A 16,350-nucleotide genomic window follows, 5' to 3' on the forward strand; every position below is an offset into this window, starting at 1 on the left:
ACTGAGTGAGTGCCTGGCCAGACCATTTGACTCAAGGCCAGTTTTTGTTCTGGACTGGTGCTGTAGTATTTTTGTGAGCTACCTCCTGCTATCACTGCAGCTGCACCTGGCAAGAGGAAACAACCCACAATCTAAAAAGCTCATCAGAACAATAATGTCTACTTCTCTCTTGACAGGTTAATTAATTGCATGCTATTATATTTTGTGTGTGGTTTTGGATGGTTTTGATAATTCTCTTTCACATGTGTTTCCCAGTAGGATTTGGAAAGGCTGGTGCATTGTCTGCCTGTCTCTCACTTCAGATGGTGCTCGATGCAGAAAGAAGAGCTGGAGAGGAAAAGAATGAGAGAGAGTATGTTGGGGTGTTGCAGTTAGAAAAATCTTATGGGGAACTGGGATAAAATAATGGTTATGGCAGAGAAGGGTGGACTTCTCATCAGTCCAAGGCCATAGTTTGGGCACACATTGACTCCTTAGAGATTTTAACATGGTCTTTCATCTCCCCTATGAGCATCTGGATCCCTGGATACTGTTTTTTATTGGGTTTTTTTTGTTTTTCTTTTTTTTTTTTTTTTTTTGTGGGACAACTCTTTTGTTGGGGGTGAGACAGGGGAGGGAAGAAATTAAATTATCTCCTGAGGAGACTGGAATCCCCAGTGAAAATTTCATGAGCAGTTCTTGTCTTAGTAACAGCAGCTTTTTACCTCTTGGATTACATTATTCTAGAAATTGAAGTAGCAGTGTGCAAGTGATGTGCTAGAATTAAGGGAGTTGACCAGACATTATGATTTTCAAACGGGAACATATCCAGATATTGTATAACACTTCTTTATATCCTCCCACCCAGAAATATATTGAGACTTATGGGAGGAAGAAGTTTGACAGTTTTCAGTGTTCTTGGAAGGTCCACTGGCACAGAAAGTTTTTAAATATTCAAGTGCCTTATTCATGCATTAAGACTGTATCAATGTTCGCATTCAGCATAAAGAAAGGTATTACTGGAAGAGTGTTAGTCATGTCTGTAGGTTTGGAGGGCATCTGTTGTATTGCCTGAGACAGAAGCTTTGTCTCTGCAGAAGAGCTTGGCAGTGAAAGACCCTGCCTGCCATGCACTGTGCTGTCTTTCCAAACGTTCACAGCAAACTGGAACTGTACTGGAATTGCTAATGGCTCTTATTGGGCACTGCTCTTGTGCCCACTCTGTGTGGCACTGATGCAGAAATTGAGGGTTCAGCTTCTCATGAATGAAGATAAAGGACCAAGAGAAAAAAAATAAACCAAAGCACAGTGACTTAATCCAAACACCCTGCCTGACTTTTAACTGGATGTCATTCACAGTTTAGGAATTTTTCATTTTTAGATGAAATGACTGCAATGACAGAAGTGAGAGGCCTGAAGGTCTGGGAAGCAACCAGACTGCATAGATGTGGGAGACAGGTTATTTTTATCTGAACCTTGATGGTTTTCATCTCTGTTCTGTATGAAGAATCTAGAAATAGTCCTTTTTTTTGGTACTGGGACAGTCTATAACAGTATTGTGGCCTGAGAGCTGTCTGCTCTTGCTATGGTGGGATGGAATTGAGCTCAGGATCAGGAAGCACTATAAGCACATGAGATTCTAAGTCCAAGCCCACACAGTACAAGTGGTATCATGGATCTTTCTGGAGTACTTGAGCTGGGGAGGATGAAACACATTCAGTATAGGTGACTCTATTTACTGATTTAGAAAGTAACTTCTCTTTTCATTATTTTCCTCTAGGGAAGAGGGGGACTGGATTCACAGATGGGAGTCACTACTGCTGCTGTGAAATCAATGTATTTATTGCAGTGCTAAAAATTCCCTTTGTCACAAGATTCTTCCATTTGTTGGATGGAGATTCTACTCTCAACTTTGGTACCTTGCTCACCTGGCACCAGCCACCCTCTGTCTCTCCCCAGGGGCCAAATTCATAATTGCACTGAGACATGCACCAGAGCATCCTGATGTAAAACTGGGGGCCAAACACAGTGATGTATGAGTAACCTGTACTGCAAATATAATTATAAGCATAGAATACTTGGTAAATCTTGCACACAAAATCTTGAATGATTTTATTCTGAGCTATTTATCTGTTGAGGACAAGGGAGATACCTGACTGGCTGGGATAATATTTATATTATAGCATCTCCTTTAGTAAAGGAAGAATCAGTCTTTTATTCCTAAAATGGAATACTCTCTCCTCTGTGCTGCAAATGAAAAAGAATCTTTTGATGCATTTAAGTTTTCTCCTGTTTCCCACAGTCTTCCTGGTTTGTTACATACAGTCTATTAATGTGTCTCTGCTCTTCCTTGGCAAAGTAATCCTGAACACTGCAAGTGTTAAGCTTTTAGTAAACTATTTTAATGATCATCATCTGTCCAAGTAACTTCAGTCCAAAAACAAGACCCTCAGAAAAACCCCACAGCTGATGTTTTAATGCAGTTTTGTTATAGTTCTGAAGGGACATTTAAGGAAAGAGTCTTAATGGTCAAGAAGTGGATTTAGAATTTATGAGGCTAGTAAGAACTCTGGCATACTGCTAATTTTTTTGGCTTGCCTCATAACCACCACCAGCGACCAACTTCTGCTGGTATGTCACATGCATATTTCATCAGTGACAACCCTTTTAATCCCATGTGCAACTAACCTGCTCTTTTTTTAAAGAGACGTATGCAGGCAGATGTAACCAATCTTGAAAGGAAAGTGCCAGCAGTACATATCCAATGTAGACCTTACACTGGAAATAGAAACTGCAAAATGTGCCTCAGTGCAGCATTGCGTGCCACTCCTTTTGCAGTTTACATTCACAAAAGTCTCTAGTGAACATTATCTGCCTGGTAGTGGCAGCAGTGGCAATTCCTTCTGCCATAGTCCCCTTTGTGCATAATCATCAGCAAGATCTCCAGACATGTCAAAGATCTCTTTTGCTGCCTGATTTTCTAACTCTCATTTTCACAAAAAAAATGGTCTCCCTTAATGCAAAGTTTCCACTGAATGCTGCAAATGTTGCTTTTCATTGATGTGAGAATCATTGGATACCAGCCCACATAATAAATAAAATAAATTTTAAAAACCCAACCAAAACAGTCCATTGTAAAGATAACCAGAGTTCTTTGTCTTTAACCAGCCCAAAACCCTAGTTGCACAGAAAAATATCTACCCCAACCAACTCAATGGCATATTCACTCTATGATAATCAATACTTTTTACTTCTGACTTCTTTACTGTAGGTGAATTTTGGACATCCAGAACATCCAAATTTTTATTAGATTAAGTTTATATTTCTTCCCATGCTCCTTTGTGTGGAGAATGTAATTAAAAGATCCTGGAATGGGTCCTCTGTGTGCATTCCAATATTGATTTTTTCGTAAGTAAGCTAATAACGTAAGTTAAATAAGTGGTGTTTGGAATCACAAGGAAAAGGACAAACATATTTGTTTTCTGAATAACTTATACCTGTGATAGAGATGAGTTGTCATAACCAGTAGACAGACAGTAGCTTTCCCTGGCCTTTTGGGAAGGCTTCTTCTGGAGCCCACTGTATTGGGATGAATGCTCTTGTCCATATCAGCACCTGGTTGTGAAGAGATACATATGCCATGGTGGCTTGACATGTCTGACACAGGAATTCATTCCTGGGTTTTCCTGAGGTCACATAGCTTAAGTCCTGTATGGCTCCCCTCTGCTGCTAACAAACCTCTGCTCATCAATAACAAGCTTTTGAATAAAGGAGTCTTCAGCAGGATGATGCAGAGTGTTGCTGGTATTTGTCCTTGAGCTGATTAGTCCAGCCCTGAGTGTAAGTATTAGTGTCAGTCCCTAGGGCAAACTGGTGATGAAGCTCTAAGAGAATGTTTAAGCTAAATAATACGGATACATTTGAAATGGTGCTATTCAGAGTCAGTGCTAATGCTTGCAATGGCAATAGCTTAGAACATAATCTATGCATTAAATAAATGTGTAAATTGGATTTGGAAATATTCATGGGGACAAGGGACTGGGGGAGCCTCTTGGGTCTCTGATTCCAATCCTCTCTTATCATAGGCCCAATGTCATATAATCCCTCTCATAAACTTGTGTAATATTTTTCATATACTTTTCCCAGGTTCTAGAGGAGGGCCTTGAGCTATCATCTCAATTCAAGTGTCTTCTTTGAACAGAGAATGAAATCCAAATGTCACAGCTGTCTGAGTATCCTAATAACTGTTTCATTGGTGGCTTTTCTCTTTCTTACATTTGCTTTCTCAGTTCAATTGAACTATCACCTCTGCATTCCTGGAGACAAGGGTAAATAGAATTTTAACATATTAAAAAATGGGAGTAAGCTACATATAGTTATTTACCTATCTTTCAAAAAACCTTCCACAAAATTCTGGGTAACTGGTTGACCAATGCAATTTTTTTTTGCACTCTGGAGCCAAAAGGTCTGAAAAAAACATGTCTGTGTGAACTGCTGTTGTCTGAGGTGATATGCTTGGTTCCCCAGGGTCCAGATAAGCCTAGCTGACTACAGTTGCAATGAATAATTCACTGTCTCTAAATTTAGCCTTGATCTATGTGATTGTGTTGTGAACTTGAAACATACTCACATACATCAAGCACAGGAATATCAGCAGTCTTGCCCTTCCCTCTCTCATATAAACACCCTTCTGACCTGAAATTCTTCCCCAAGTGCATCACTCTTTCAACTGTACCAGAGGGTGGTTAAGGTGCATTGATTTAGGTATTTCAAAGATTTTTATTTTTATTTTTTTTAATATTAAGATTTTTCAGAGTCATGTGAGGTCATGGTGGAGTTGCAAGGACACTGTCATGTCTGGCCTAGGAAAAGGGTAAAGAATGTTTCTATTTTATAGACTGTCCAGTGATTTAACTATAGAAAGATATAAATATTTGTCAGAAGAGGAGCTGTTCTAATTTTATTAGAAGGTGAATTTTTAAAATTAGGGTCAGCATAAATACTCCCTTCCATTTTCCTGGAATCTAGTTGATACAGGGGAGGAAGCCCTCCTCTCAAAGTCAAACCAGGTTTGAAAGAAAAAATGTCTTCCATTAGACCAGTAATTCAGTTGGAAAAATCAGATGAGTTTCCAGGCACATGTGCTCTTCAGGTACCAATATAAAAGTCACAGAAACTGCACAGGGAGTGTAGGCTGGCATGAAAATCCTGATGAGGTTGTGAGATGAAGAGAAAAGATACGTGACAGAGAGTGGCTGGACCAGGGGACTGTGGAGTGGTATCAGCACTGGAGCAGAAGGAAGCTCTCTTACTTTTGGAGATGGAAAACAGGAAGGTGGTTGTGATTTATGTCAAAGGACAAGGGCTCGAAGGTCCAGAAATGTGGATTGAGACTAACAAACTGATCAAAGTAACTGAGCAAATGGCCTGGGACAAATAGCCAGGTAGCATGTGAAGTGAAGGCTGAGTCTGGGGCCTGGGAGAGTCTGGAAGAACAGAGGCACATCCGCTCTGGAAAGAACTGCATGTGAAAATAAAGAATGATTAGAGGTATAGGACATGGATATACAAATGAGGTAAGAACAGGTTGGTCAGAAGAAGAGAGAAAGAAAGTCTGGGATGCAGCAGTGAACCTCAGGAGCAGAGCTGGGGCTGAGAAAGGCAGGGAAGGACAGGAAGAGAAAGTACCAGGGCAGGGACACACTGGAGTTGGAAATTTTTAAGAAGTAGCTTGGTAGTTTTAATGTTAGCACTTGCAGTAGAAGTCTTATTATGTTGTACAGGAAAGACAGTCTTGGAAAACTAGTTAGTAATTCCAGAATATTGTGATTAGCTTTGGAATAACAAAAAGAATTTAGCTTCAGAATAAGAAAAAGAGGTTACATGAGTTGGTTAAAATGCTTCTCTGATGAAAGCTGAGATGGGCTCTATGACAAATCTTAATGGACGGCAAGCCTCAAAATCTCTTCTAAATTCACCCAAGTGTACTTTTAAATTAGGTCATCAGACTTGTTTTCAGTGAGAGGAAACAGACATAAGTGAGCCTGAGTTCTTAAGTGAGATGGAGATGATACAGATGAAAATGTTTCTGTAATTTTAATGGCTGTGAGATTTATGTACTAGGCAAACTACATTATAATAGAATTTTCATTAATTTATATTAAGAATGTCTCTCTTTTCTCCATTTGTCTGCATGGGTGTAAAAGTCTATTAATAATAAATAGTATTGTACTGAAGATTTTTTTTTCAGTTTTGACCTATTGAGCCAAATGAGAACTTCTCATGATAAATCAAGTGCAGAAAGAAAGATACTGCCTGTGTGGTATTTCAAGTTGCCAGGTCCCAGAGCCTAATCTTTCCTGTAATGATGTGAACAGCAGGTAGTCTGGAGAAGGGCAACAAAGCAAACAGAGAGGCTAATTTGACACATTATGTAAATTTGGGATTGGCTGAAATGCACGCTTCAAAATCTGCATTCTTCTTCCCTTCAGACAATTTAAGCTTCATTTTGGAATATGCTCTTTTAGTAATGAGAAACCTCTGAATGTCTTAGACCAGGCCAGAATACAAGCTGTGAATTCCTCTTTTTCTCACCTTTGCTTTGACTCTGGGAAGAACATCCATTGCATTTTTGCAGCTGCTATAAATATTTTGCCTGTTTGATTTATAGCAATGTTTAATGAATGAGTGGCAGTGGTTTGCTTATCAAGTCACATAGCCATGCAGACCTTTTCAGTAAGACAAGGGCAAAGTGAGCCTAGCTGATGCCTTTTTAAAAAATGATTGCTAGAATATAAATGCCAAGTCTAGTTAAAATAATGTGCACAGCTAGCTGTTAAACCAAAAGCGTTGCTGCAATAGTCACAGCTCAGAAAAATCACAAGTGAAGCAAGCTTCATAAATTCAAGTGAATGGAAACGGAAGCTTCTGAAGGCAGCGTGATTGCTGTTCAAGGACTTCTGCTGAGTCGTCAAGAGGCAATAATAGCATGCAGTGGAATGTATGTTGTGTGTTGGTATGGCATGTTTTACTTAGCTGCTCTCCATGGGGTGACAAGGTCAGATGATTTTGATTTGCCTAGTGGGAAGCAGCAGTGGTCATTTAGGAAATCAGTAATCTTCTTGGATAGTAGGCAATGAGGGATGGAGTACGAGGGAATGTCCTGGGCAGCAGATCAGTCCTGTCCCCAGGAATCCCACTGCATGAGGTGTGGTCCTGCCACTGAAATTCATTCTCAAGTCTTCTTTCCAGTTACTTGGCAGAGGAAAAAGTTTTCCATGCTGTGTACAACATATGTCTAAATCAGGGTAGCTTTGTAAACCAGTTTTTAATTCTTTAGAAAGATATGCATCTATTAAATACAATTAAAATGCAGGATTATTTGTAACTGGTTTTCTTTACGATCTGCTTTAAAACGTAGAAGTGACTAAGACATGTATCTGGGTCAAACTCGTGTTAGACTGCTGATTTACCTAACAGCTTAGTTAGAGTGACTTAATTTTGTGCCTGGATTTCTGAATATGAAAAGGTGTATTAATAACCTTTTTATTTGTGTCCATCTGGTAATGAAAGACAACAGCTTTTTTTAAAACTATAACAAATGAGAAAAGAATGAGCAAGCAAGAGAACATTTATGTTCTCGCTATTACATACAGATAGTAGCCACTCTCCTTTAGTAGCCACTTTCTCAGCTGTAAATACTCCTGCACTATAAACCTACACATTGGACATTAGCTATAGGCTGTTCTTAGAGACAGTATATTGATAAAAGTGTATTGACATACAGATTTATTTCATTCAATTATGACCATGTGTAGAATTGTAACAGCAGCAGTTCAATGGCTAACTTGAATGCCAAATATTATTAGCAGGAGAGGGTACATGAGGTAGAGCTGTACTGGTGATTTGAAAAGAGTAGACTTATCTTTTGTAGGATGAAAGCAAAAATATTGGCAGGAACTGTTCTGACTGTGGCTTGATGTTGGTTGAGATATTATTAAAAAAAAATGGTCAGAGTTTCCAAATTAGGATGCTAAGGTTGGGCTGTTAAATCTTTATGTAGACATTAAAAAACCCACTTTAATGCTGACATTCCACATTATTCCCCAGAAGGAGGATGACTTACAGAATTTTAGAGACATAACATTGGTCTTAGTGCCTGGTAGTTCTTGTATCATGCTTTTGTTTGTCCTTTGATGGTTTGTTTAAAATACTATGTCTTATCAATTCCTTAATATTTGGAGAGAAATAATGTAAATTATTATGATTTATGATTGGTGAAGTAAATTGATAGTACGTTTGCCTTGAGTTTATACTTTGGTTAGTAGCTTCTGATGGTATTTGTTTTCTTACTAAGCATATCCAGATACAGTGCACTGAAAATGCATCACACCATAAAAACTTGTGACTTTGCCTTCTTTTTTCTTTTTCATGAAATGATAATTTTCCAAAGGCAACTTAGATCTATGGAAGAATAGAAGGTTTGAGAAATAGAGTTGTGAAGAAACTGATGGGATGTTTGGTGAGGTATTTGGGTTTATGTAAAATCCACATTAATGTTCAAGTTCTGCCACACAGAACATTAAATTATATAGAGAGGTAAGTTCATCACAAGGGCTCATTCTAAAATCACATTATGATTTTAACAGTCTCCTGATCGCCAGATGGAACTAAACAGAGAGAAAAAAACCATCTATCATGTTGAAATCAGAAATGAGGACAATCTGTCAAATCTAAACAAAAAGAACTCTCTTTAAAGCTGGAAGTGGTATCTAATTCTGTGGTTTCATTACCAAGGTTAGTTGCTACTTTGAGTGAAGCATGCCATGTACTTTACAAATGCAGTTTCTTTTTCTGCATAAGTAACATTCACAGTTGAGTCATATTCTCATTGAATGCCCAAATCCCTCAAATTTATTGGATTTTATATGGGATTTTTTTTTTTTAGACTTTGGTTTTATATGACTAAGCAGCTATAAAACTAGATTAAAAAATCAGCATTGCAGGTTAGTTGGGACTGATTAGAAACAACACATGACTTTGGCTTTGTTCCCTGTTTGACTGGGTCTCATTCAATCCCCCTACAGAACTAGGGGGATTTCAGAAACTAACAATTTGAATTCCTGGAAGAATAATAAAGGCCTCTGGAGAATATTACAGGAAAAATTTATGGAAGATTTACAGGAAAAAATGCTTTCCTTTCCTGAATGTTGAGAGAGAAAAAATCAATATCCGCTTATAACGTTTATGATGGGAGTATAATAATTTTGGTATTACCACTATTAACTGTTTTAGCCTAAGAAATAGATCGATAAGTCCTAAAATACACATGAAGAAAATTTGTAAAATACAATTTTGTAATGCACGTATATGACTAAATTCTTGCAGTCAGTGAGAAGTGGGTGCCTGTAATGCATAGATCAACTTACTTTTTGTGGTCAGAGGATTAGTAAGAGGAAGAAATGGAATTTGAGTTTTTTTCATATTTTTGTATATTCTGAAATATGAAAAGACAAGCCTTAAACTAACAGATGTGAGCAGACCACACTGGGAATAGTTTTTACATCTGCAAAGTTTTGAATTTTTTTTTTAATTAATCAAAATGAGTATGGTAATAAAAAAATAAATACTGCTTTCCTTTTAAGTATTCTGTTATCCTACAGAAGTTACCCTGTTTTGAGGGTTCTGGTTAACGTGAATGATCTGGGAAAGCAAAGAACCCATGAGTGGAAACTCCTCTACTCTTGTTTTGGTCAGAAAATATTCAGTTGTTCAGTAAACTCTTACCTTTTGTAATGAAAGCAGGATTTTGGTTACACTAGTGAGCAAGCAAGCCATCGAAGTTAGGTTCTTTAGAAAAAAAAAAATAATCACAGTCTCTTTTCTTGGATGCTCTATAGTTGTATTTTTAGGCTATGAGTGTGGTGGGGAGGAATATTGATTTTTAAAAATCATTTTAAGTTCTAGCAACACACATGTATTAAATCTCATAATGTGCCTGTGAAGAAATTTATTTAAAGCAACGTTTTAATCTCATTTCTTTAAAGGCAATTCTGTACCTGCATTAGAGAATATTAAGTGTTGTATTTTCAAGGGCTTATTAAATATTCAGTAATTTTGTTTTTCTGTTGTCAAGTGTGTCAAGGGCAAACCTTCTGTGTCCTGGAATGTAACTCAAACTTAGTGAATCTTAAAAGCTGCCATTAAATGCTCATGTTAGAAAATATACATGACACAGTGAGGGGAGTTGAAAGAGGAGGTGTTGAGATCCAAACCCAGAACAAGCTGTATCCAGACAAGATACAAACGTTTTATGGGAAAACACTGGAATATGGTGAGAGATTTTATTCAAAACTTAAATGTGAAGCAAGAAGGATGACTGTGACTATTAACACTGTGCTGTGCATTAACCTCTTCACTGACTATGACCTGTCCATCTTGGAAAACTAAGTAATTGTATAGAAATAACCTATTTAAGGGTGTGGGATGGACAGAAGAAACTAATTTTAAATATGGAGTAGGATCAGTCGGATTTTATGAATGTGTGTGATACACCTGAGTGCAAGGGTCAATTTCTAGCTCCCCTGTTGCTTTGTTCGGGCTCTGTCTAAGCTGTTGAGCCTTAGAATGGCTCAGCAATCCCTGCCTCCATTACCCAGGACAGCGATCAGTCTCATGCCTGGGTTTGCTTGGAAAGGAAACGTGAGTGTGGGGCAGGTGTGAGCCACAGACAGCATCCTCTGACCTTGTGCCTTTTCCTGCTGTGAAATCCAGACATGGCCTGTGAGATAAGACTGTTGTCAAGTCACTTGCAGCCACAATTTTTAGTGACCTTAATTTTTCAAGGCACCTAAGGAGCTATGTGCAAGGTAAAACATTGGACTCATAAAAGTTCTGCTAATCCATAGACTGCTCAATTTGGTGTTCTATGGTTGGTTGTCAATTTTGAAATTGCTTTAAACTCTGAGCTACTCAGTCCCCCATGAGACACTGAATTCAAAGTACAAAACGTAAAGTTTTCTACTTCCAACAAGTTATCTGCAGGCACCTCACACTCTAGATTAATGTGCTTCATTGAAAATCAAGTTATAGATGAATAATCCACTTATTGTGAACATTAGTAGAACTTAGCAACAGACCTTGGCTGGTGATCCTGTCAACTAGACAAGCTGAGAGATGGAATCTCTGCTGACTGTACATGTGATGCTGACACACAAGAACAAAATTGGGTGCACACTGGCTTCAAACTGTGAGCAGAGGGAATCAACAGCCTACTGAGAGCTTTAACTGCTTAATGGGGAATACTCTACATGCTGTGTATTACACACTGAATATTTCTGTAACTTAACTGCTCTCTTCTGGCAAAAATGGACTGAACTTTTTACTAATTCAGTTTGTGTTAATTTAAATTTTGAAAATGGTAGCCCCAGAGTGTCTCTACAACCATTCTGTCAATTAGAAAAATGGTTCCTTCAGGAGGAAAAAAAAAAAAACCTAAATGAAGAAAGTTATTTTTATCCATTGAAGCAAACAAGAAGTAATTACTTAAAAAAACCGACCAACCAAAAAAAAAAAAAAAACCAAAAAAAACCCAAAAAAACAAAAAAACCAAAAAAACAAAAAAAACCCCAAACCAAAAAACTCAACCTTTTTAAGAAATGAGAAAAAATCATGATTACTTGGATATTATTTAAAAACTTTTCTTCAGCTGTTTTTGAAGCTGCTTAAAAAATGTGTTAGGCCTGCAGTCTTTGGTTTAAAAAGGGGGTGAATAAGCTGTTTCGCACTATACTAAGGCTGATCTTGTCTTGCAACTACTCAAAAATAATTCAAACAGAAAATTGTGTCTTGCTGTAACCTTTCTGAAATAATGATCAGTCTAAATCCTTTTAGATTTTTGTGCCTCATAAAAGAAAAAAGGAAACAAACAAAAAGATGTGTGTGCTACCCTCGTTATTGTGGACTGAGGAACTATTGCAGGACTGAGGAATAGAACTTGGTCGGTCACATGCACCAGAGAATCTGAGTTCAAATCTGCACTGTTTTTCTGAAATGTGGTGCTTGCCCACATGACAAAAATGGATGTATTTTTAGAAGCTAATTACTTTAGAGAAGCTGGAATTAGGGTGAATGAGATGGAAAGCATAAAATGAAGATAGCTCATAACTTCATTTATTTCTATCATTACAGATGTATGTGAAAAACAGAGACTTTTCAATGCATTGCCTGGCATTTATGTAACATAATTCTAAGGAAGCATCTTTGTTAATGTAAGGTTAATCCCTAAGCATTTTCTGTTGGACTGATCAAATGTTCCTGCTTGCATTGGTCTTTGCATTTGCTGCTTGTAAGTTCTCTGAATCCTCTGATTATTGCAATAATATTGTAGGTCTCTTGTGTATGAGGCTTTGTCTTGCTAGGTGCTATGCAAGCTCTGTCCTGATCCAAGGAGCTGGCAGTTTAAAGCCAAATGCAATGAGAGATAAAAGGAATGTGGGTTTTTGCCCAAAATCAGTGATGGCATGCATATGCATGGCAAAATATGTACATCTTATTGTTTTACATTTCTATGAATGCTTATTGCAGGCTTGCTCTATTGACCAAGAAATCTGTCACCAGATTGATAGTGTTTCCTTGTCTTTGTTCTGACCTCTGGAAGATGACTGTGGACACGACAATGTCTTTTTCCTTTAGGGATAATAAAACACTGAATGTAGGTGCACAGCTAAAAGTTTCAATGTGCCTTGCCAAGTGCAATGTCAGTGCAGTGTCAATGTTGAACAAAACAGTAATAAATAGCTTGTCAGGCTGTTCTACCTGTAGTTACTCTCTTGGTATTTGACATGTTTTTAGAAAGGTTCTGAACCTGAATGGAGTCTGAAATACAGTCCAGAAAACAGTGGTAATTATTTACATACTTTTAGGTTCACTGCACTGTTGAATGCACAGTTAATTCTTATTATATCTGAGATGTTGGTAACTTATTTAGTTGCTGGCAAATTTTACTTTGGTTAGACTGAATGTAGTTTTATTTTATTTTCACACACACACAAAAAAATATTCATAGCTGTCTGAAATCACCAGTGTTGCTGTTGAAGCAATATTTTATCTATCAAAAGTTCCCTCTCGAATTACAAACTACAGTGCTGACTTAGCTTCAGTGACTCAGCCTCCAAAGACTTATTTGCTTTTTCCATCCTTGACCTTATAGAACGATTCTGGAGGATGCTCTAGGGGACACCCAAGGGTCATTCTTAGGCCACCAGTGGCTGAGAGTCTGATAAATTCTCTATCCCTCCTGTGGAGAAGTTTTGCAAAGATCTGCTGAGATTAATTCACTTAGGTTGTATAAATCTGGTTGTATTTGCTGACTCTAGTTGTTTCACACAAGATTGAGGCTCTTTTGTGTGCGTTGGTGTCAGGTGCTGTGAACTATGAACATGCAGCAATTCTGTAGTTAAGGCAAAGGCAGAAAAGCCTGTTCAGTAAAAATCAGACAGTGTAAGATTGTTTGCTTAGCTTGTGGCTAGAAGTCCAGACTGGATGATAAGTGTTCAGTTCAGTCTCTGAGTCAGTACTTTTTGAAAGGTAACAGATTTAGAGTGTTTTCAGTTGTAGGGCATGGTATAATAACTTTTTTTTCTCATTGATTGAGAAAGAGGAAGCCATAAATAATCTGTAAATATTTCATACAGGTAATTATATGAGATTTTTCATAGATGCATTCATGAATCTGAATGTAATAAATTTGCCAGACCTGCCCTGAAAATTTAAGCTTGTTTCCAGAATAAAAGGAATTCTCTCTACAGGTTGTGGAGACAATATTTTGTTGTCTAACCAGTGTTCCATGTTAGAAAATACAAACATTCAGTATTGTACGAGCTCAAATGAGTTCCTGTGGCACATAACACTAAACCTGAATGCTAATGCTAAATTGATATCCAAAGTACACAAAATCAGTTTTGCCACAATGCTGCATCCTGAGATAAAGTGGCAGAATAGAGATATTCCTGCTTATGACTGTTATTTTGTCTACCTTGCAACTAGACTTTTTCCAAGGACATTCAAGATTTCAGTGTGGTAACAAGATACGAGATATTTTTTAACTGTTTAGGCATCTTTTTGCCTCCTTAGGCCCCTAACATTTTCAAAAATCTTCATGTCTCCAGAAGGCTTTTTTCCCCCCCAGGGTAATATTGGCTATAAAATGTTTATTAAGATGAAAATTTAAAATAATAAAATATTGTTATTTATGTACCACACCACTGCTGTTTGAGTGCTAGCTAATATAGTTGTAATGTCATTGAAAATAATTTAACCATTGTAGCAAAGGAACAACTGACCTCAAAACACGTTTTCATTTGGTGTATGGAAATCTATTTCTTGCTCTAGTTGTTTGGCTCAGTGTTAATTTTTGAGATCCTGTCCTGCATGTTCTCTGTTATTTAGTGCTTGACTGTGATGGCTGAGTTGAAGATCAGGCAGTATATACTTTTTAAGCCCTAAACAATCTTCTGTCATGTCTGTTTCCAGGTTATTTGCCTGTATTTTACATGTGCCTCTATTAGAACTGAATTTGTATTTCCCTTTTTGTTTGGATTGCCCTGAATTTTAAACCTGGTTAGCAGGATTGTGGATCCTAAGACTGCGGCAAAGCTCTGCCACCACTGTGTGTGAGGTTCTGCAAGGTTTACTTTTAGTGCTGCCCAAGAGAATCAGTGATTCCAAATGTAATAGGCTCTGCAACCAACTCTACCTGTAACACAGAAGGCATTTTCTATCAGTAAATATCCTGTATTTGCAAATCATTGAAAATCTAAAGGGAACACAGAGTTTGGATCTGCTCCTAGATCCCTCTGAGATGCTCTTCAAGACAGGTGTGAATTCTGAACCATAATCTCAAACCCACATTATCCACTGTGTGAGAAGCTGGACATCTTTAAGTATTGCTGTGGTTGGTGTGTACAGGAACTGCTTGCAAGGAACCTTGACAACTGAATCAAATTCAGACAATTTAGCAGAGATTAAAGGTTTTGTTGTCACTTTCCTAATGAGTTGTATTTTGCTGTGACATCCATTGCCAAGACTTTTCCTGCTCCTGGACTCCTGACCTGTGTGAGAGCTGTCTGTTGCTCTCCTCTGGCCTAGATGGAAATTTGTATGCATATGAATTTGCCAGCCATTTGGGGAGGAATGAGTAAAAGTTTTACTATAAATACAAACATCATCTGTATTAATGTGAAGAGCTATGTGGTTCTGACGTCTCTTTTATCTCTTTGTGTTTCAGTTCATCGCTTTTGCCTCTTTATTCTTCATCTTAGTTTCAATCACAACCTTCTGCCTGGAAACACATGAGGCTTTCAATACTATTATAAACAAAACTGAGCAGGTCATCAATGGGACAGAAGCTGTGTTGCAGTATGAGATTGAGACAGATCCTGCACTGACATACGTGGAAGGAGTCTGCGTGGTATGGTTTACATTTGAATTTTTAGTACGTGTTATTTTTTCTCCCAACAAACTTGAATTCATCAAAAACCTCTTGAATATCATTGACTTTGTGGCCATCCTGCCCTTTTACCTAGAAGTGGGCCTGAGTGGGCTCTCCTCCAAAGCTGCTAAGGACGTGCTTGGTTTCCTCAGGGTGGTAAGGTTCGTCAGGATCCTCCGGATTTTCAAGCTCACCCGGCACTTCGTGGGCCTCAGGGTGCTGGGCCACACTCTGCGAGCCAGCACCAATGAGTTTCTGCTGCTGATAATATTCCTGGCACTCGGTGTTTTGATATTTGCCACCATGATCTACTACGCGGAGCGGGTGGGAGCCCAGCCTAATGACCCGTCAGCGAGTGAGCACACACAGTTCAAAAACATCCCTATTGGCTTCTGGTGGGCTGTAGTCACCATGACCACCCTGGGGTATGGGGATATGTATCCACGGACTTGGTCTGGCATGCTGGTGGGAGCCCTGTGTGCACTGGCTGGAGTGCTCACCATAGCCATGCCCGTGCCTGTGATAGTTAACAATTTTGGGATGTACTACTCCCTGGCCATGGCAAAGCAGAAACTGCCAAGGAAGCGAAAGAAGCACATCCCTCCTGCTCCTCAAGCCAGCTCACCCACCTTCTGCAAGACAGACTTGAACATGGCCTGCAATAGCACACAGGGTGACATCTGCCTGGGCAAGGACAACCAGCTGATGGAACACAACAGATCATCAGGTAGGACCCCACTGGAAATGCATGTCCTCTGAAAACACTTTATAGACCAGTATGTTTGGTAGGGGTCAGAAAGCAGCCAGTCTTTCTGCCAGGAGAAGATGTAGCTCCCACCCTTCTCCCCTCCAACATTTGCGTGTGTCAGTCTCATAGAGGA

General features: G+C 38.5%; 1 protein-coding gene across 7 annotated transcripts in view; it reads left to right on the forward strand.

The window, feature by feature from the left end:
* The window catches only part of KCNC2 (potassium voltage-gated channel subfamily C member 2), a 102,774-nt gene that overhangs the window by 76,338 nt on the left and 10,086 nt on the right, over positions 1-16,350 (forward strand). For all 7 annotated transcript variants that reach the window (XM_042779233.1, XM_033059159.2, XM_042779234.1 and 4 more), the window contains exon 3: positions 15,266-16,196. In XM_042779233.1, coding sequence (XP_042635167.1) covers positions 15,266-16,196 — 931 coding nt within the window. The remainder of the gene's footprint in view (positions 1-15,265; positions 16,197-16,350) is intronic.

This window comes from Catharus ustulatus, chromosome 4, assembly GCF_009819885.2.
Source record: "Catharus ustulatus isolate bCatUst1 chromosome 4, bCatUst1.pri.v2, whole genome shotgun sequence".
Lineage (NCBI taxonomy): Eukaryota > Metazoa > Chordata > Aves > Passeriformes > Turdidae > Catharus > Catharus ustulatus.